The following is a 23,471-nucleotide window of genomic DNA, read 5'->3' on the forward strand; positions in this document are numbered from 1 at the left end:
AACCTATCTGAGAATCCGAGGAAGAATTTTGTTTTCACCCAGTTTGATTGTTTATTGGTGCCATTGTTAAAATTTAAAATGTAACCACTAGCCTGTCCAAAATGCTTATGGATGAAGAATCAAAGAAATGAGAGGATCAGAAGGCCAAGGTAGTAATATAGTCTATCCCCCTATTAAAGTAGGATTATTACCTACAGGAAATTTGAAATTCAATTTGAATTTTTGAAATTGAAAAAACTAACAAAAAAAAGTAAAGGAAAATGTCAAAATTCTCATGATGTTTTTTCTCTATTTTTTGACCAGATATATTGCTGTCAGCCAGTCAGTTCTACTTATGCGAGCTGTTCCTTGGAACATCTGCCTCTAAAGTTAGGGTTTTTTAGGCAGCTATGGAAGGGGAAAGCATGGGACTTCTGCTGTCATGGAAGGAGATGGTCACTTAGGGAACTAGGCAGCACTACTGGCCTCTGCATAGTCAACTTCGGTGTTTGGTCTGGAATAGATGTGTGGTTTCTCTGAACATGCACTGATATAATGGGTCAAAATTATTTTAAACTTTTAAAGAAAGTTTAAGAGAAAACTGGGGTTGTATATTTTACCCTTTTACTAGTTTCCCCCATAAACGAAACAATCTAGCCTAGTATTTTCAGGTCTCCCCACTCTTCTACACTTGTGAATTTTAGTACAGCCTCTCACAATAGCATACCGAATAGATTTCCTAATTCCACAACACTTGCTTTCTTGAAATCTAAAGCCCTTGTATTGTTCAGTTCTATTATTCTCGTTTCTTGCTATGCAGATTTCAGGCAGCCATGGTGTGACCCAGGGACCTCTTGATGCCAACTGGCAGAGGGGATAGGGAATGCATAGAGTTTTACAGGGGTCCTCTGGGTCAGATATATGTATAATAGTTCACCAAAGAGTGATACATAAGGTCTCTACTGAGAGCCATTAGCCCACTGGTAGTCATAATCATTGTGAAATGTATGTACGGATAATATTTAAGGAGTCATATCTATATTGAAAATTATGTTTTGAGGTCTTGGACTTAAAGCAGGTCCCCAGGAGGTAATTTGCCTCACACAGGTTCCTTTTAGGCAGGAAATTTATCTCCCTTTCTGATCATTTGTACGTTGTCTGCCTCAAAAGGAGACCTATTTGAATACAGACCCAGTGCCAGTCAAAAGGTTGCAAAATCCACATGAGAGAAAATCTACAGAAAGAAACAAAACAGCAGGAGTGTCCTGTTTATGAATAATGACAAAGGCTTTGTCTACACTGGAACCTGAACAACAAAACTTTTGTTGTTCCAGGGTGTGAAAAAACCACACCCCAGAACGACAAAAGTTTTGCCAACAAAAAGCACCGGTGTGAACAGCGCTTTGTCAGCAGGAGAGCTCTCCTGCCGACAAAGCTACCACCACACGTTGGGGGTGGAAGTTTTTTGTCAGCATGAGAACTCTCTTATGCCGACAAACAGTGGCTACACTACGCACCTTTTAGCGGCGCGGCTGTAGTGGCACAGTGCATCGTGTAGATGTAGCCAAAAGAAGGGACTTGTATATCTGGAGGTGGGGGGTGGGAAAAGCCACACAGTGGGTCCTTCACCTGGAAAGCAAGCTGACAGCATGCCTGTCTCATGATCCTGTTGGAATTCCCTTCCAGACCTTTCCACTTGGCTTATCCAGAACACGTCGTGTAGTTCTGGAAAAACATTTTATCCAGGTCTCTGGGACCCAAAAAACTCAGTTCGACTCCACTCATCGCTCAGGTTACTTTGCCCACACTAGCAAGGCTGAGACACAGGGAATTTAGGCATAGTGTGATACTGTACCACATTTCCAGTTCATGTCACATACTACACAGTTTATATATGTCTTTCCTAGCTACTAACAGCTATACTTACATGTAAAGACCAATCACTTGGCAGATTGCATAAGGCAAGATTATTAGTTCTGCTTATTTTAGTTTAGTTTCTTACTCCCTTTTTTACTAAAAATATATTCACAAATAGTTAGCTGTTTCAGCAATTACTTGTTCATGCTTGTTCAGAAGTTATTTGTTCAGGCTTGTCTTGTCTTAACTTGGGCCTGCTCATGTCAGCTAAGTTATCCCTACAAAACCCAACCAACTTGTTTGTAAAACCCTGCAAAGATTTTGGGCCTGCATCACTCTACAAGACATGAGATTATCTAGTTAATTAAGTCTGGCTTTAGAATGCACGTTATGATTTTATTTCATATGTAACCATTTGCTATTATTTGAATCTCTGTATTTTGTTAGATAAACTTCAAAAAAGAAGGAGCATGTGGCCAGAACAAGATTTTCTAATGACCCTTGGTTCCTAGAAATCTTCACAAAAGTTCTGGCTTGAGGCCAGAAAACCAAAGCGAATGCATTGCCTTCGCAACTTAAATACTGACCTGTAGTAGGGTTACCATTCATCCGGATTCCCCCGGACATGTCCGGCTTTTTGAGCTAAAAATAGCGTCGGGGGGGAATTTGTAAATGTCCGGATTTCCCCTCCCCATGCAGAGCGTGCGTGGCTAACAGGGCAGCCGGCCGGATGGTGCCACTTACATGGGGCTCAGACAGCCAGAGAGAGCCCCTCCTCCGCTTCCCCTGCAGCAGAGATCACTCCCTCCTTCCCTCCCTCCCTGCATTCGCAGATCGCCTCCGGCAGTCTGGAGCTCCTCCCCAGCTCCCGCTCCCCTGCTGCCCAGCGTGCCGGGACAAGCGGCAGGGTAAGGAGGCCAGGGGGTCGGAGAAGGGGCAGGGAGGTTCTGCAGGGGGCAGTCAAGAGAGGGGGGGGTCGGGAGTTCGGGGGGGGGCTTTCTGGGGTGGGTGTGGATAAGGTTTTGGGCAGTCAGGGTACAGGTAGGGGGTAGGATCCTGGGGGGCAGTTAGGGTGGGGGGGGATCTTAGGAGGGGGCAGTTAGGGGACAAGAAACAGGGAGGCTTAGGTAGGGGGTGGGGTTCTGGAGGGCAGTTAGGAGCAGGGGTCCCAGGAGAGGGCAGTCAGGGGACAAGGAGTGGGGCGGGGGGAGGGAGTTCTGGGGGCGGGGCTGTCAGGGGGCAGGGGTGGGGAGAGGGATCGGAGCAGTCAGGGGACAGGGAGCAGAGGGGTTTAGATGGGTCGGGAGTTGGGGGGGGCTGTCAGGGGGTGGGGAGTGGTTGGATGGGGCGTGGGAGTCCCAGGGGTCTGTCTGGGGGTGGCGGTGTGGATAAGGGTTGGGGCAGTTAGGGTACAGGTAGGGTCCTAGGGGGCCAGTTAGGATGGGGGGAGGGTCTCAGGAGGGGGCAGTCAGGGGACAAGAGGCAGGGAGGCTTAGGTAGGGGGTGGAGTCCTGGGGGGCAGTTAGGGGCAGAGGTCCCAGGAGGGGGCAGTCAGGGGACAAGGAGCAGGGGGAGGGTTGAGGGTTCTGAGTGGGGCGGGAAGTGGGAGCCAGTCGAAGGGGCAGGAGCGGGACTAGGGCAGGACGGGGACAGGGCTCCTCCCGTCCTCTTTTTTGCTTGCTGAAATATGGTAACCCTACCTGTAGGAGTTGTGTTGCAGTAGCTCTCTGCTCAGGATTCTTCACTAAACATTTTTTCACAAAATCAGTAAACTCATCAGACCAGAGCTCCGGTTTCCGGAATGTTGGCGGTGGATTCGTGGGAATCATAAAAATAGCCTAGTTAAAAAAAATAAAACAAAAATAGAAAGGTGAAAAAAATCAGCAAAAATCATAACACTGTAGCCAAATAAACACATGGCTTTCTCCACTTTTTTTTTTTTTTTTAAATCAGACTGAGAATCTGGAAGACAAATTTTAACTGGTCTAGAATTTCCAATATGATTGAGATTCAGGAAGCAAATCCATCTGCTACCAATGCAGCTATTTCCCATTAGATTTCCTCTATTTAAATTGTACCTCATTGAGCACATCATTCTTTATTTTATCTATTACTGTTATCAGTCTCGAGAGAAGATTTCGCCCTTTCAGAACCTCTTAGCAGAAGTTAGGGCACTTCCTGGTTCTGCAGATATATCTAAAAATATTGCTATTGAGAACCAGATCCACTTCCCATCTCTTAAGTTAATTTCAATTTTGTACAAGCAAAATTGCTAAAGAAAGTCAGATCAATCCTATTTACTTTTGCATTCTAAAATATTCGGGTGTAATTAAACACCTTGATTCTGCCGATGTGATTTAAAACTAATTCTAAAAATGGATAAAATGCCACTTAAGGCACACTGCAACAATAAAATATAAACAAAATCATGTCACTAGCTTACTGGTATGAAAAGGTCTTATAGAAATTGTGAAAATGGCAACATTTTATCCTATTTGTTGAAAACCACATACAGAGAAATTCTCCAGGTAGTACTCCCGGGGGAATTCTGCACCACTGCACATACGCAGAATTCATGTCCCCTGGGGATTTTTTGCTTCCCTGCAGAAAAATGACTTCTGTCAGGGAAGGGAAGCAAAGGAAAGGAGCAAGAACAGTCGTGGGCCCCTCCCCAGCAGCGCCAGCGCATTGTTTCAGGTGTTTGGAGTGGGAATGGGGATGGCCTGGCCAGTGGCTCCTAGCCTGCACTGGGCTCAGCTGCTAGTCTGGGCTCGGGGAGGACCGGACTTCCTCTTCCCTTGCAAGGAGCGACCCCCAACCCTGCACCCAGGCCATCCCTTACTTAGCCCTCACACTCAAACCCCACCCCAATGAGCCCCACACTCCTGCACATAGACCACCCCAATGAGCCCCCCAAACCCAGATATTGCACCCAGACCCCCACCTCACCAAGCCCCACTCTCCCCTGCTTAGCCCCCCACACCCAGATGCCCCAACAAGCGCGATATTGCCCACACACAAACCCTCCCTGCTGAGCCCCAACCACCTTCACCTGGACCCCCCTACAGAGTCCCATTCCCCCTGCACCCAGAACCCACCCCCAAGGCCATGTGCATCCATATGCCCCCACACACCAGGACCTTCCAGTAAGCAACCCACACTCAGATTATCCCACACAGAACCTTTTTACCCCACACCAAGCCATTCCACACTTGGATCTTGCAGGGCTGAGCCTGCCTGCCCCACACCTGGATCAGGGGCCAGGGCTGGGTGTGTGTGCGAGACTGTCCCTCTTGCTCATTATTTTGGTGCAGCTGGTGTAGTGGGGCAAGGCCCTGGCCCTTGCAATGCCAGGGTCAGGTGCAGCCTCACCGAAAAGTCTGTGTCCCCAAGGGGAGGGGAGAAGGAATGCAGGGTGATAGCCCATTTTCATGCAGCCAATGGCCTGTGCTCCCCTCTGCCATGCTGGAACCTCCACATTTATTTATTGACAAATAAAATACGCAGAATTTTGCAGAATTTTAAAATATTGTGCATAGAATTTTTATTTTTTTGGTGTAGAATTCCCTCAGGAGTACAGATTGGGGGGGGGGGGAAATCACACTATATGTCCCTTCTTTGTTCTGTTTAAGTCCAAGAGATTTTGCCACTGATTTTCATGACCCTAGATTTTACCCTAACTGAGGAGCTACCTGCATAAGAGGAGGAAAAGAAAAATTAATAGACACCTTTCTGAGGTATTAGTCTGAACTATCACCCTAATAAGATGGGTGGGGGGAGTTTTTAATCAATGAAGTGCCATATATTATATTAACTATGTATTTCATAAATTACTGTACAGAATTACAAATAGTTGAAAAGATAGCAGCACACGGTGTATTAAAAGACCTAAGGTTTAAAAAAAAAAGTCATTATTCACTACTCCAACCAGGTTCAGTTGGGATCACCACTTTTCCCCATATAAAAAGATGGGGGTCACAAAAACATAGTACTCATTCATTGTAACCATCCTACACAGATAAATGGAACTTTTGAAGACGGGGAAGAAAAAACCAAAATGAAATGACCACAAAGTGATGTAAAAAAAAAAAAAAAAAAAAGAGACAATTTATTCTTACCATCTACATAGCATATATACCATCATTTGAAATACTGCCGGGAGGGGAGAGGAGAGAGACATGAATTTGAGATTTTCAACATAATCCCTGAATATATTTTTGATAGTCTACGAAAGCCCAGTATCTTGTTCAAACACCTCAATCTAAAATTAAACTCATATTCTCAAGAAAAGCTGAACATATGTTGAATTTGTACAACCTAAATATTCACTGTAATTTTCAGAGAATAAATATTTCAGTACCAAGTAACTGATTTCAATTCAAATACTTGTATTTTATAGATCAGTTCATTATTCACCTAATAGGAAATGTACAGTAATAAATCTGGCCATTTGGTTTAACAAAAGTAATACACCTGCTGCCATAATTCAAGTTATTTTTCTTTATTTTCTTGGAGAGGGGTACCCTACTCCAATATAAGGTATCCCCAGCACTGGGGGCTTGAGCTCAGATGCATGAAAGTAGTACTATGCACTACTGATAGGCCTCCACGCTGGCATTAAACTACTAGTTTGCAGTACCAGACTAATTGTTTATCAGTATAAATGAAGTACTGCTGCTATAAAGCAAAGGATGACAAACTCAGCTGCTTCTGTCCTTGAAGGTAATTATCTCTTTTGAACTTTGAGCTGCTGAGTTGTAGTCTTATCTTAAGATAATCTTAAACTTAACATGTAATTTCTGCAGTAGCTATAAGAAACACAAGGATAAAACGGTCTACTTGTAACTATTGTTTATATAGTATCATCATAAAATGAGCTAAAAATATACATCTCCTATTTGATCATAAGCACTGAACTGTGACACACAGAACAAACAAGTCTAAATATATGAGCCATCATATTTAGGGGCAAGGTTATTTTAATTAACTGTATAGCAGCTACAAATCATATCAAAGAATTTACTTCTTTATAGTCAACAAATGACTGACCATTTATTCTTAAATGGTTAACAATACAAGCTACCAAAGTAACTTNTTCCCCCCCGAAGTATAAACCATGATCTTGTATTTTAATTGAATATGTACTTTTGTTCTGCATATACAGTATTTCACATAGTCTTTATACAGTGTTTTTGTATTACAAAAGGGCATCTAAAATTGTTTTGCAGACTAATATTTCAGGAGAAATAATAGGTCAAGATTTTAAAAAACAGGAGCCTACTGTTTAGGTTTCTAAATCCAACTTTAAGCACCAAAATAAGTGGCCTGATTTTCAGTAGTGCTGATTACCCATTTTTATTTAAGTACCTAAATATGGATCTAGGAGCCTAAGTTTAAGTTTATATATATATAAACTACCAAATTAACTTGTGTGTGTGTATATATATATATATATATATATACACACACACAAGTTACTTTGGTAGTTTATATATATATAAACTTAAACTTAGGCTCCTAGATCCATATTTAGGTACTTAAATAAAAATGGGTAATCAGCACTACTGAAAATCAGGCCACTTATTTTGGTGCTTAAAGTTGGATTTAGAAACCTAAACAGTAGGCTCCTGTTTTTTAAAATCTTGACCTATTATTTCTCCTGAAATATTAGTCTGCAAAACAATTTTAGATGCCCTTTTGTAATACAAAAACACTGTATAAAGACTATGTGAAATACTGTATATGCAGAACAAAAGTACATATTCAATTAAAATACAAGATCATGGTTTATACTTCGGGGGGGAACGTGAAATTAAACTTTAAATTGAACCCCATCTCAATAGAGGAAATACTAAAAAATAGTAGATTATTTTTCCAAAGAAAAGAACAAGATGCTTAGGCAGACAAATTATATACATACATATATGTCAGTCTATATAATTTTATCTGATCTCAAAAACCATTTTGATGGAAGAATGTTAATATTCAGAAAGATTAGCTTCCCAGTTTATTTGTGTCTACACAACATGTTGCTTAACTACACATTTTACCATAAATCAAATGAAAAATAAATCTTCTCTAAATTCTAGTGTTCGTTCAAAACGTTGTTCACTTCCTTTTCTCAGGGCTTATACAGCTCCGTTCTTTTTTCTCTTCTCTAACTGCTCCTTCAGTCTCCTTCAATCCTGTTGGTGTACTGCGTGGCTCCACCTGAAGTCTTCTTCTCATCTTCATACTTGTACTCATGCCATAGATCATCTTGTTCACCCCCTGCCCTCCCATGGCTGTAACTATCACTTTCATACACATACATACAACTGAATCTATTACACATACATACCCTTGGGCAAGTCACCCTTATCTAACGGGTATATCTATTTTAGCCACTTATATGGCCCCCATTACTGTACAATCGGAGAATAATCCTCTTCACAACATCCCTGAGGTAGGAAAGCACTATTATGTCAATTTTACATGTGAATCACTGAGATACAGAAAGAGTGAAGGAACATCTACACTACAGAGACTATACTCGCATAGCTACAGCAACATAGCTATGCCAGCATAACCCCATAGTATAGATGCAATGGAAGAGGTTATCCCATTGGTGTAGGAATACCACCTCCCTGAATGACGATTGCTTCAATAGAAGCATTTTCTGTCGACATAGCTGTAGCTACACCAGGGGGTTAGGGTTAGGTTGGCATAATTACATCAATCAAGGTGTAGATTTTTCACCTCTCTGACCAATGTAGCTTATTGACCTAACTTTTAAGTGCAGACCAGGCCAAAGTGACTTGTGCTAGGGCAGACATGAAGTCCGTGACAGACCAAGAAAGTGAATCCCAAGCCCGCTGAGTCTCAGGCTAGTGCCTTAACCACTGGACTATTTTTCCTTTCTTCACAGCCTCCTGAATGATTTGCTATTATCTCTAGCTCAACATATCTAAACAGAGTTTATTTTCCTGCTAACACCTCTCATCTAAATCCCTTCTCATAGACTCATAGACTTTAAGGTCAGAAGGGACCATTATGATCATCTAGTCTGACCTCCCGCATGATGCAGGCCACAAAGCCGTCCCAACCCTTTCCCTTGACTCTGCTGTTGAAGTCCCCAAATCCTGTGGTTTGGAGACTTCAAGTAGCAGAGAATCCTCCAGCTAGCGACCCCCCGCCCCATGCTGCAGAGGAAGGCGAAAAACCTCCAGGGCCTCTGCCAATCTACCCTGGAGGAAAATTCCTTCCCGACCCCAAATATGGCGATCAGTAAACCCCGAGCATGTAGGCAAGATTCTCCAGCCAGACCCTCATTGGCCATTGATACTATTTACCAGCGATGGCACACTGTTCATTTTACTAAAATCACGTTATCCCATTAAACCATTCCCTCCATAAACTTATCTAGCTTAATCTTAAAACCAGACAGGTCCTTCGCCCCCACCGTTTCCCTCGGAAGGCTGTTCCAATATTTCACCCCTCTGACGGTCAGAAACCTTCGTCTAATTTCAAGCCTTCTCTGTTATTAATTTCACAATCCTTCATGTTAACATAGACTAGCAATCTTGGAGTTACCTTTGACTCCTTTTCTTCATCCCTCACATCCAGGTTTCTCACTTACAGTCTTTAAAAGACCTTCTTTCAATCCCAACTGCCAAATCATTAATCCAACATGCTAATTACTTCATACCTTGGCTACTGTAACCATCTACTCCAGGGTTTCTCAAACTTCATTGCACTGTGACCCCCTTCTGACAACAAAAATTACTACAAGACTTCGGGAAGGGGGACCAAAGCCTGAGCCTCACTGCCCCAGGATGGGGCGCCAAAGCCAAAGTCCGAGCCCTGCCACCCCAAGTGGGGCTGTGGGAGGGGGGCAAAGCTGAAGCCTGAGCCCCACCACCCTGGAGTGGGGGCCGAAGCTGAAGCTTGAGGGCTTCAACCACGGGTGGGGGGCTGTAACCTGAGCCCAGCTGCCCACAACTGAAGCCAAAGTATGAGCCCCGCCACACAGGGCTGAAGCCCTCGGGCTTTGGCTTCAGCCCTGGGCAGTGGGGCTCAGACTTCGGCTTCAGGCCCGGGCCCCAGCAAGTCTAATGCCACCCTGGTGACCCATTAAAAGAGGGTCGCGATCCACTTTGGGGTCCCAACCCATAGTTTGAGAACCGTTGTCTGCTCCCCAGCCTCCCATTTTCCCATCTCTCCCTTCTGCAATCCAGACAAAACATGGCTGACAACCTCTCCCAACCTTCCAACCGCATCTCACCTTTCTACTGCCTATTACTGCCTTCACATCTTTTCCATATAAAGTTTAAGCTTCCCCCGTTCACCTTCAAAGTACCCTGTGATTTGGCTTCCTCTGTTTCCTTTCAAGAAAATTGGAGAAACAGAACTAGACATTTAAAAAAAAAAAAAAAAAAGTATTATTTTAACTTGAAGAAATTTTCGCCAGTTTGTGTCTGGCTACCCAGTGGGTGCACAGAAAGCACATTTACATTGTGCACTCATCTCCTCCTATATCCCCACTCCCTTTGCTTACCCAATGTATCACTCTTAGCCACTTTCTTTGGCTGTGCCTCCACTTAAGACTTTTTTCCTAAAATTTCCCCACCATTATTACCACTAGTCCAGTTCCACTGGCAGTAGCAATGGTGGCAGTGCTAACATAGACAGTGCTCCAGGCAGGTCAAGATAACAGTAGTTAACATGCTAGCAGCTGCTAGCACCTTATGTACACTAGTCCTCTCATCACTGCTCCCAGTGCTTGGGCTAGTAGCAGCCCAGTGGTAGCAACTGAGAGAAATGTTAAGGGGGAGGGGGGAAGAATCTTAATTAGACAAGGCCTTTTTCCCACCTCATTCCTATTTTCACACCCTGTATACCTGAGAGAGATTCCCAAGTGACTTGCCCAGGTTTCAAAGGAAATACAGGGCAGAGGTAGAAATAAAACTCAGGTCACTTGACTCCTACTCTTGAGTTTTAATCATGAAAGCATCCTTCCAGGTATTCTATTTTACAGGCTAAGAGATTTCAGAGTACAAACCTTTGAGTTTAAGTTAGTCTTACTTTTCTTCAACTTAATCTGTGTTTGCCTTTGTCTTGTCTATAAAAGAGATTCCATCCTGTCCTGAACTGACCTTTCCAGTTTTATGCCTCCAGTTCAGATCTACAAATAATAGATATTTAGGAATATCTTTTCATACAGTGCTTTGGGGCAAATTCTGGACCCCAGCTGTGGAATGAGGATTTGTGTAGCCTCTCCCCAAACAACATTTTATAATGCGGGAGGTGCAGGACAAGTCCAGAGGATACACCACTATGCAGAACCTTTGACAATCCGTCTCAAAATGTGGAATACATTGGATCACCTAATACTGAGTTGCTACTACAGCCATTGGACTGAACTAGCCTTTGCTGTGACTGAGTGGGATCTCCTCTGCCCCCCTACACAACTGCCCAGGTCCCAGAATGTCTAGTCAGCCCTGTGCTCAGCTGAGGATTTAGTCCTAATAGAGAGGATGGATATGCATCTGATTTTTCCTTGATTATATTTAGTATGCCAGCAATATAAATGAAGTCCAGACTGAAAACATTTTTTAGCGAAGGTTCTTTTACGGATGATTTTATTGGTGTGATAATGTAATTAGTAGAATTAGGATATGCCACAAGAAAAATGAGAAACCTCATACATCACGTGGAATTTCTTCTTCTGAAAATTTTTGTGGCTTATTCTTCCTATCATTCATGATGACACACCTGTAAATTTCACACAACCTAAGAATACATCACATACCCAGCAGCAGTTTAGCAAAGGAACTGCACCTTTCTGTTTTGTTTTCTGCTCTGAGAGTAGGTTAGGTTATTGTTTGGGCTTGAATGCTGGGTGACTGCCATAGAGCCTTTTGGGGTGCGTCTACACTGCACTAAAAATAGCAGCATGGATGTTGCTGCTCAGGCTCTCAAGCATACCTGACCCTCTGAGTCTAAGCCAGGGGTGGGCAAACAGGCTGCGTCCAGCCAGTGAGACCTTTTAATCTGGCCCTCGAGCTCCTGTCAAGGAATGGGGTCACGGGCTTGCCCCGCTCCACACAACTTCTGGAAACATCAGCATGTCCCCCCCTCCAGCTCCTACACATAGAGGCAGCCAGGAGGCTCCACATGGTGTCCCTGCCCCAAGCACCGTCTCTGCAGCTCCCATTAGCCAGGAACCGCGGAGAGGGGACATGCTGCTGCTTCCGGGAGCTGCTTGAGGTAAGCACTGCCCATAGCCTGCACCCCTGACCTTCTCCCATGCCCCAACCCCCTGAGCCCCCTCTCACCCTTCAAACCCCTCAGTCCCAGCCTGGAGCACCCTCCTGCCCCCCAAATCCCTCATCCCCCGCCCCACATCAGAGCCCGCACCCTCAGCCAGAGCCCTCATCACCCCCCACCACACCCCAACCCCCTGCCTCGGCCCGGAGCCCCCTTCCCTGCACCCCCAACTCCCTGCGCGAAGCACTCCCACACTCTGAACTCCTCATTTCTGGCCCCACTCCAGAGCCCACACCCCCAGCCGGAGCCCACACCCGCTCCCGCATCCCAACCCCCCAATTTCGTGAGCATTCATGGTCCACTATACAATTTCCATACCCAGAAATTTGCCCACCCTTGGTCTAAGCTCAGGTGGCTAGCCCAAGCCTCCACTGGTGCCACAACATACAGACTGCTATTTTTATCACACTACCTCAACCCAAGCTAGCGCATGTCTTTCTACCAGGGCTGGGAAGCACTCTCCCAGCTGCAATGTAGACATACCCTCAGTTTACTGTCAGTTTGCTTTTCTTGTCACTATTTCTCCAGTACAGTTGGAATGTTATTGAAGGTGTTTGGTAATCATTTTTCTAGATCTTGGTTGTTTTGTCATTTTTTGATATTGGTGATGTTGTGAGACATCTTGCCAAGTGAAATTAACAGGAACATAAGCCTTTCTGAAAGGAACAATGATTCACAAGGACTGGTAGGAGCAAGGTATCCCTTAGGCAATGTGTGAAGTTACTTTTCTTTTGGCTGTTTTGGCATTGCCTTCTTATACTAATTACATTATCACTTCAGTCAATAAATTTCCAAAAAATAAGCAGATATAACATTCTTATGGAGATGCTGAATCACTTCAGAAAAAAATCAATTGCCTTTAAATAATTAAAAGAAAAGTAATCTGAGATACTGTAACCGTTCTTCCTTAAAGGTGACCCACAAAGGAATTTAGTGAAATTCCATCAGCTTTAGAAATGTGACCCCTAAAAACCAGGCCCCTCAGCACACTAGCCTTTTAAAATTGTACCTATTTTCTTCTTTGGGACCCACCTCATAGAGCCTTGCTGCATCTTCAGTGCAAAATGATGCTGCAGCAATCTCTAAGCTGGTAACAGTAAATTTAGCCACAGAAACCAGCTGCGGCATAGAAGCAGACTATAAGGGTAGGAGAAAAGGGTGGATTATATAAAGTTTTTTGTATTTCAGAGCACATAAATGTTACATGCAAGAATGAGGTAGAGGATGCAACTAATTACCAGCTGGCCAGGGAGTGCAGAGAGCAACCTTTCAGAGAAGAAAGGAAGTTTGTCTCCTGAAAAGTCCAAGAGCTCACTCACACACACACTTCTAACAGAAGTGACAAGGGGAAACCAGACCATCTATTCACTTTGCACCAGAAAAGCTGAGCACCAATTTCTATTGAATTAAATATCCGAGATATGCCAAGCTCATCAAATAAATTGTACCTTGCTTAACTAGAACACTTATACCTTTAAAAAAAGCAAGAATCATATCACTTCAAAATAGATTACTCAAGAGTGTCTTTAGAGCAGGGGTCGGCAACCTTTCAGAAGTGGTGTGCCGAGTGTTCATTTATTCACTCTAATTTAAGGTTTCGCGTGCCAGTAATACACCTTAACATTTTTAGAAGGTCTCTTTCTACAAGTCTATAATATATAACAAAACTATTGTTGTATGTAAAGTAAATAAGGTTTTTAAAATGTTTAAGAAGCTTCATTTAAAATTAAAATAAAACGCAGAGTCCCCCAGACCGGTGGCCAGGACCCGGGCAGTGTGAGTGCCACTGAAAATCAGCCATAGATTGCCTACCCCTGCTTTAGAGAATACACAATCAAGGCTAATCTAAACATCCATGGATGACTCTTGCTCCAGATATCTGTAGCTGACCACTCATTTATCTAACTTATTAGAAACAAAATAAGGTCTGATAATATTGAAGGACAAGTGTTATATCAAATGTTTGAGTAAAGAAAGCAAGAAGAAAATTCCTCATCAAGGTCATGAAAGGTCATGATGACCTTTGATCAGAAAATGCAGGGGAATGAAAGACATGGGAATGGATTTAAGCATCAGGGTGCAGCTTTAGTAACTTAACAAAAGGGCAGAGTTCCCAATGGGGAACACATTCCTTCCTGATCCTAAGAGTAGATGATTGGTCAGACCCACAACATCCTGGAATCACAGCAACAACAGGGAGGGAGGATAGGACAGTCATAGAGCAAGATGGCTCCTGAAAGTCCAGGCAGGTTTTAAATTTATAGAGGAGGACGGAGTAATAACCAATCAACTCCTCTATGCCCTCCTGCCAGCGAATGGAAGGTGGAAATACCCTTTTCCTCCTCCCAGCATATTCCTCCATGTACCAATAAAGGAGAAAGGGCTGGCTCTCCCCTCAAATCCAGAAGGTTGGGCACAATTTCTTTTAGTCCGATCAAACAAACATACTCCCTCTTTCCCTCTCTCCCGCAGATACAGACAGGGCTGGCTCCAGGGTTTTTGCCGCCCCAAGCGGCGCAAAAAAAAAAAAAAAAGCCACGATCGCGATCTGCGGCGGCAATTTGGCGGAAGGTCCTTCGCTCCAAGTGGGAGTGAGGGACCGGCCGCCGAATAGCTGGACGTGCCGCCCCTCTCCAGAGTGGCCGCTCCAAGCACCTGCTTGGCAAGCTGGTGCCTGGAGCCGGCCCTGGATACAGATGGCATTTTCTAAAATAGAACAAAATACTGCCATGACTATCTTGATGATTAAATGACTACTCCTTTTTGTCAAAAGTCTAGGGTCTGTGGTTTGAACTTCATATGAAGATTCATGGTTACCATTTATCACTCCACTAGTGCCAGTGCTCATTTGGGGCCTGATCCAATGCCCATGGAGGTCAATGAGAAATTTTCCATTGACTTCAATGCCTATTGTTTCGGGCCCATAGCCTCCAATAGACAATGAACAGTAATGTTTCTGTAAACTTCGTTAGTTTATTGCAATAAATTATTCTGAGATGTTGTAAAAACTCTCCATAAACTTCAACTTTTCCAAAAGGCTTAGAAAAACTGTGCTAATTTCTCAGCAATCTGAAAGATGACAAAATACCATGAATAAACTGGGAAAGACATATTATTGCTTTTTAAAAAAACTGGCATTTATGAATCACTCTCTCAAGGTGTCTAGGACACTAAGTAGCTATCAGTATATCTGTTAATACTGAAATTCCATGTAAGAAATCACAAATCAGTTTTTAAACTTCCTTTAATATGATTTAGAAGGCAAGACAAATATTTTTAAACAAAACAAATTTGAAATAATTACCATATTTGCCTCTGCAAATTAAATCATCATCAAAGCAGAATAAAAACTAGTTTCCTCTTTCAGAAGACTTTCACTCCCCTAGTGTCACAAATGCCAATATTGATTAAACTAAAAAAGTCATTATTTTCTCATGATGGAAGGTGCTTCTCATTGAAAGTTACTTTGGCTTCCTGTTATATGTCACTTTATACAGTATTTAAAAAGGACAGTATCAAGTAATTTAGCCCAAAATATAGGTTTTATAACATTTCTGAGGAGTTTAGTTAAATCCTTCACACTCTCACTCTCTACATTTAATGTAAGCATTCCCCAGAACTGTTTTCATCCTAAATCAAAACCACATCCAGGAAATGAAAAGGACAAAAAACTACACTTGTCTGTTTACAACCGAAGATGAATAAAATTCAGAATACTTCATCAGGCCTTGATCCTACATCAGGATCCCTAGCAAGAACACCTGCCCACTTAAGTATAGCACCCCCAATCGTTTCAATGGAATTTAAGGAGAAAAAAAGTTTAGTGGAGACACAGGTTGCAGAGTGAAACAAGTGAACATCAATGCAAATTTTTCAAAATGTTTTTGAGGATGGGGAAATGTATATAAACAAGTAATTTAACATATACACCCAATTTTACGTGCCTTTTGAACGTTTTTTAAAAGTAACAAATGACAAAACATACAAATTAAATAACATGGTATGGTATCAAAACTGTACTCAAATTGCTTTGGAATGACAAAAATATCTAACCTTAACACTAGTAGCAGAGTTTTTTACAACTGTTACCAGTAGTTTAATACCCATTAACTACTGTAAGCTTCTCTTTGGAATTATGACCTTTGGATGCTGTTTAAAGCAAAGCATGATGTACTTAAGATGGTAAAGTAATAAAGCAATAGACACAGAGAAAAGGAAATAAAGATAATGGAAACAATAGTCACATGATTAAGAGCAAAGATGGGTTATTAAAGGATAAGCAATTTATATTGAGCCACACACTTAGTTATTGCCAGTAAATTCATAACATTTTGACAGTGTTACAATAAGTCAAGAATGTAAAGATATTGATCTCAAACATTTTGCAACAGTAACTGTAATAGTGCAGTTGTAAAACTACTGTACAGAATCAACCTTCACCATCTTTTATGCTGCCACTTGTAACACAACTGCCATCAAAGTTTCATATGTTTTAGCTCCTACTGCTAAATGTGATATTTTGACTGGAATCACAACAACAAATTTCTTTTAAATTTCAAAACAATATTACCAATATGATTCTGCTTGCAGTAGGTCTCATTATAATGCCTAGTATGGATGACATGAAATAGCCTAAATTCTAAAATAACACGTAAATTTTGTTTGTTTTTATTATTTTTTGAGTAAGTATATCATATTATGAAACCCCAGGCCCTGGCTCAACTTTCTGGTTCTGGCAGGGATCTGGGACAAAGCTGCTTTCATGACTTAAGGGGCAGAACTTACCAGAGTAGCAGCAATTCACCAGTCAGGCAAAGTCCAAGCTACTGCTCTTGATTGACAAACAATTCTATAACATGTACAAATTTTCCACCTCACTATTCAACCTTTTTCACATCATTAAATATATTAAACACCGTCAGTTCCAGTACAGCAGTATCACTTGGGCCTGGTGACTTTTTGCTCTTTATCAATATGCCCTAACTCCTTTTTTGACACCTCTGACAGTATGCCATCTTTATTACCTGAAAAGATTACACCTGGGGTAGGAATTGCCCCAACATCCTCTATGGTGAAATCTTAAGTAAAGGAATCATTTAACTTCTCTGTAATGTCTTTATTTTCCTTAATTCCTCTCTTTACAATCTGGAAGACCAGCAGATCCACTGAGTCTCTCCCAAGAACCCTTCTTTCAATATTTTTAAATAATTCCTTGATATTTTATTGTTTGTTTGCTTGTTTGTATTAGTTTGTCTGTTTGCATTAGTGTATCTTTGGTTATTTGTTCTTCAGATTTCGACTTCTATATTTTCATCTTATATTTAAAATAGCACAATTTATTATCCTTTCTATTGATTTCATTTGGGCTGGATTTCCATTTTCTAAAGGGTATCTATATGGCTTAAAAACATCTTGAACTTTGCCATTTAACTATACTGTTATATTTTTCTTCATGCTTCCTTTTTGGTTTAGGTACATACCAGGCCAAATTCCAAGCTCAGTTACAATGATATAAACATTCCTTAAAGTCAATGAGATTGCAGCAAAGTACAGATCACAATCTGGTCCTCACTATTTCACACATCATCACGTAACTTAGATTTACCTTAACCGGTATACTAGTGCTGTTGCTACTTGTGAATGACTTTCAGAAAGGAAACAAAGAACTTATCAATAAGCTCTTTAAAAAAAAGGTAAAATGTTCAAAGCTAACGAAGGAACCTGGATAAAAGGGCAACAGGGAAATTATTCCATGTTGCTAGAGATAGGAAAGTAAAGGAACCTGCCCTAAGGTGACCATGTAAAGGTCTGGAACATACAGGCAATCAACTTTGATGTGGAAAGGTTTTTAGCAGGCATATAATAAATAATAATAATAATAATAATAAATTACAAATAACCCACAGGAGGTATAAAATCATGCAATTATTTAACAATTTATAAAGATTATGTATACCACTTTGTCTGTCAATTACAAGTTAACATAACATTACAATAATCAAGAATGAAAAAGACAAAACCATCAACAAGAAACCTGCCAAATGGGGTCACAACACAACAGCGAATGAGAGCAATGTGCCTTAAATGGAAAAAATTATCCTTAACAGAGCTGAAATGAGCTTCAAAATTCAGACAGCCAATAGCACTATTTCATAGCAGGTCAAAGAATAAGAATAACCACCAAGAAGCAACTTAAAACCGGCTACAGATAAATTTGTTGTTGCTACTCTGAAAAGTGAATCAACTTAATCTGAATGAAGAGAACTAAAGGAGTTGTTGAAGCAGTAATGAAATTAAAATATTTTACTTTAGATGCAAGAAATCTGATGCAGTCTGATTTTCTTACCAAAAGTTTCACTGGATTGCAGACTTACAAGATATTTTTGTATGTGCTGCTGGTTTTCACATACACTTTTGAAATATAAAACTTCATTTTGATAGTGTCAGGGGACACCTGCTCTCAGAGTGATTCCAAGATTGTAAGCAGGGCTGGCTCCAGGCACCAGCTGAGGAAGCAGGTGCTTGGGGCGACCAATACAAAGAGGTGGCACTCCGTCCTCTACTGGGGCAGCCCGTCCGGATCTTCGGCGGTAATTTGGCAGCAGGTCCCTCGGTCCCTCTCTTCCTCTGCCGCCGAAGTGCCACCGATCAGCCTTTTTTTTTTTTTTTTTTCGCCACTTTGGGCAGCAGAAAACCTGGAGCCGGCCCTGATTGTAAGTAGGATAATGCAGCTCCCTACTACTATAAGACCTTGCAAAAATCCTGTACTCTGCTGAGCCACATGAAAGTGAAAAGTTCTCACTCAGAGGATCCATAATTACCTTGTATTTGCAGTCAACAAAAAATAGAAGATGCTTAGACAATGCTACCAATTGCCCTGTTCGCTAACCAGATTTAGAAAACATAAAATCACTTCAATGCTACTTAAGAATCAAGTTTAGGCAGCTAATACTATTTTGAACTGGGACCTAATTGACAGAAATAATGAAAGTTATACAAGATCATAGTCCTCAAGGTAATACAGTGACAGACAAAGCACTGATTAAGAGCATTCCTCTCTCCACGGTGAAACTGTGTTGTATATTACAAAGTACTTTAAGAACAAATCATGCCACACCAGCTTGATTTCCTTCTTTGACAGGGTAACTGATTTTGGTGGATGGGGGAATGTGGTAGATATAATATACTTGGACTTCAGCAAGGCTTTTGACAAAGTTCCACAAGATATTTCGATAAGTAAGCTGGAGAAACACAGGCTAGACAGAACTACCATTAAGTGGATACATAATTGGGTAAACAACCGCAAACAACGAGTAACTATTAATGGAATGATGTCGGATTGGAGGGAGGTCTCAAGTGGGGTTCCACAGGAATCTTTTCTGGGTCCTGTGTTATTTAACATCTTCATTAATGACCAAGATGTAGGTATAGAGAACATACTGATCAAGTTTCCAGATGACACAAAGTTAGTGGGGGCTGTCAATACTTTAGAGGATGGAGCTAACATTCAGAGGGGTCTTGATAAATTGGAGAACTGGACTATAAACAACTAAATGAAATTCAGCAAAGATAAATGTGAGGTGCTACACTCAGGGAAGAAAAACCAAACACAAATACAGAATGGGGGATAATTGGCTTGGCAGCAACTCTGCTGAGAAGGATCTGGGAGATATGGTGGATCACAACCTCAACATGAGTCAGCAATGTGATGCTGTTAAAAAAAAGCAAATGTAAATTTAGGTTGTATTATCAAAGGCATAGCATTCAAGTCAGGGGAAGTGATAGTACCATTCTACTCGGCACTGGTTAGGTCTCAGCTGGAGTACTGTGTTCAATTTTGGTCATCGATGTATAGAAAGGATGTGGAGAAACTGGAAAGGATCCAGAGGCGAACGACAAAGATGATCAAAGGGATCGAATGAAAGCCATATGAGCAAAAGCTGAAGAAACTGGGTATGTTTAGTTTGGAAAAGAGGAGATTGGGGGGGATATGATAGCGGTCTTCAGATACTTGAAAGACTGCCATAAAAAAAGATGAAGAAATGTTCTCTTTTGCCACAGAGGACAGGACAAGAGACAATGTGTTTAAACTACAGAATAGCAAATTTAGATTAAATCTCAGGAAAAACTCCTAACTATAAGAAAAGTAGAACAATGGAACAGACACCTCGGGAGGTAGTGGAAGCTTCTTCACTGAAGGGTTTCAAAAGGAGGTTGGATAGCCATCTGTCTTGGATGGTATAATTCTGCATCTTGGCAGGGGGTAGTCTAGATGACCCTTGCAGTCCCTTCTAACCCCAAGATTCTATGATTCTGGGCTATATCAGATGTTTACAAAACCTCTAACAGAGCTGTCTGCAATTATGCAAGTACACCCAGCCACTTATTTTGTCAATGACATGACAGATTTTCAAGGCAAGGAAATTCACTACTATAGGTATAAGTGACAATGTCTTTCCAAAAAGACAGCTCTTGGTTCCCTCCAACTGTTTCATAAGATGTCACTGCTGTGTGATCCAACCAGATTAAGGCATTTTGATATAGAATACAAGTGACTGATGAATGCAGTGGTCCTTCACCTATGATCTGAGAAAAACACAAGGGCACAGATGGATTACTCCATTATGAACAATGGCCAGAAGTTCTGATAGAAGACATTTTTTAATGTGAGATTTGGACACCAGGTTGTACCTCGCATGTATGTTTTCAAAGCATGCATGCATGCATACACACACACACACAAGGAGTTTTCAGAACAGCCACTGCTGAGTTGCCTTTAGACTATCTGAAATCACTTTAGGAACAAGTGCCAGGCATGCCTCAGTACCAGCCTCAGCGCTTGTCTGTGGCAATGGATCATTAGGTCCTTGATAATGATATTCACTGGTCTGCTCTGATGAATTGATGTCACCAGAAATGCAGCATTTATTGAAAAATGGAATGACAACGCTGAAATGGAGTGGTTCATAGGGTTCTTCAATTATGGACAGCAATGTTGCATTAAGCTTTCTTGGTGATATAGGCTTTCCAGTTTGAGATAAACCATATATTGATAAACCTCTGGATGCCTGAGTTTCAGACCATCTGTACAATACCACGTAAACTGTACTACATATATTCCTTTGGGCTTGTCTACACAAACTGTAGTGCTTCAGTGTAGACACTACCTATGCTGATGGGAGGGCATGTCCTGTTGGTTTACATAGTCTTACCCCCTCCTCCAAGCGGCGGTAGCTTGGTCAATTGGAGAATTCTCCCACTGACCTAGCACTGGTCTATATGGAGGCTAGGTCAATTTAACTGCATCACTTAGGGTTGTGGATTTTTTCATACCCCTGAGCAATGTAGTTGTACTGACCTAATTTCATAGTGTAGACCAGGCCTTTATTTTCCTTTAAAACCAGAAAGCAAATGTAGCCTAAATCCTGTGACATGACTTGTTGTAAAATGAGACTTAGATTGCAAGAGAGGTTAACAACCCTGAACTCCTAACCCTTTTCGTTATTTTCTTATTAATCACATGGCTAGGGAAAAGGTTCTTAAAATGTGGATGAAGCATAAACACTTGTTTTTGTGGAAGCACCATCTTGGTGACCCTCTCTTCCTTGGCCACACATTGATCTGAAGCATTGGGGGTGGGGAGTCAAAACTCTGAATTTTGTTTCAGAATTTATTTTATGATGGTTTTACTTCATTTTATATTATTTTTGCATTATTTTATAACATCAGTATTTTTAATTAAATTTAATTTTTTAATCATTAAGGGCAGATGCTGATTGAAACAGCTTCTCTTCTTTTCTAGAACAAAGTGTCTCCTGTTTGTGTCCAAATGAAACAGTGTAATGAAACAATAAAATTATTTTTTAAATAAAAATAATTGAAAAATTCTGTTTTTTTTTGTGTCACATTATGGCAGTCAGAAGTATCAACGCACATTATGACAGGCTTGTGCACATTCTGACAAGTAGTGCATATTATGACTACTACTGATGTAGCGGAATAATACAAAAATAATGAAAATATTAAAATATTTTTAAAAACATAACATTCAAAATGAAATTTTTGGAATTTCCCAAAATGATTTTTCAGAATTCATCAAAACAAGAATTTTCTGAAACAAAATATTTTTCCATTGGGATTTTTGTTGAAATTGATGCATTTTTCAAAGTATTTCAATTTTGATTAAAACAGCTTCCTGTCAAAAAAAATTTGATGAAAATTTTTTGACCAGCACTACTTTACTCCCCTTCTTGTTTTAACAGAATTCTTGGGATATGTTTATACATAGAGGCTCTAAGACAACAGGATCAGATCACAATCCTCATATGGTGACAAGAGAATAAACTCACCAATGTATCTGTGAAACAAATAAAAAAAAACCCAACAATTTTTTTTAAAGATGGGATTGCCTACTTTAAAAAGACCTCTTCTATAATTTCTCAGAAAGGCAAGCAATCATTACATTCAGAAATAAGCTACATTCACAGAATATGTACTGGACTTAAATAGAAAAAGTATATTTACAATTATATTTGTCAAAATGGCCATTTAGAGGAAGGTGCAGGTAGAGAGGTCATTGTCAAGGGTGGTCCCTTCTTTTGAGATTTGTACCTCCTTCTAAGAGGTTCTATGGGTCTGGAATAGGTGTGATACTGGTTGTAGTGGAATGGTCAGGAGCATTGTGCAGTCTGTGATTTACTAAAAGGCCTCTTTGTTCTAGGTACATAAATCCCCAGCAACCTCAATGTTCCCCTTGAGTCCTTGAGGGAGTAGAGCAAGATATCAGTTTCGCCACTGAAAAGCTTAGATCCTTTAAAGGGGAAATCTTGCACTGTATTTTGTATCTTACTACAGAGGCCAGAAGAATGGAACCAGGATGCTCATTGCATAGTAGTAGAGGCTAAAGATCATGAAGCTGTATCAGCAGCATTGAGAGCAGTCTTCAAAGTAGTTTTAGCAATGAGCTGGCCTTCAGTAATGAGGGTTGATATTGCTACTGCTGCTCATATGGCAGGTGGTCAACAAAATGAGTAAACTTTGAATAGCTGTTGAAGTCATAGTTTGCTATCCAAAATTGTAGATCAGTGGACAGGTAACTCCTGCTGAGGAGATTTAGGGAGTAAATTTTGAACAAATTTGATAGTTTGTCTTGCTTACTGCATCCACCACAGGGAGTTGGGGGTGGGGTGAGAGAAGAAATACTCCAGTCCTTTGATATGTAATATTTTTTTGGTAAACAAGGTGGGTGAGGTAATATCTTTTATTGGACAAACATCTGTTAGTAAAAGAGACAAACTTTCAAGCTACACAGAGCTCTTCTTCAGGTT

At 41.2% G+C, this 23,471-nt stretch overlaps 1 protein-coding gene across 3 annotated transcripts in view; it reads right to left on the reverse strand.

The window, feature by feature from the left end:
- Positions 1-23,471, reverse strand: part of STK3 (serine/threonine kinase 3) — a 280,022-nt gene that overhangs the window by 148,570 nt on the left and 107,981 nt on the right. For all 3 annotated transcript variants that reach the window (XM_034763361.1, XM_034763360.1, XM_034763362.1), the window contains exon 7: positions 3,537-3,674. In XM_034763361.1, coding sequence (XP_034619252.1) covers positions 3,537-3,674 — 138 coding nt within the window. The remainder of the gene's footprint in view (positions 1-3,536; positions 3,675-23,471) is intronic.

The sequence above is a fragment of the Trachemys scripta genome, chromosome 2, assembly GCF_013100865.1.
Source record: "Trachemys scripta elegans isolate TJP31775 chromosome 2, CAS_Tse_1.0, whole genome shotgun sequence".
Taxonomy (NCBI): domain Eukaryota; kingdom Metazoa; phylum Chordata; order Testudines; family Emydidae; genus Trachemys; species Trachemys scripta.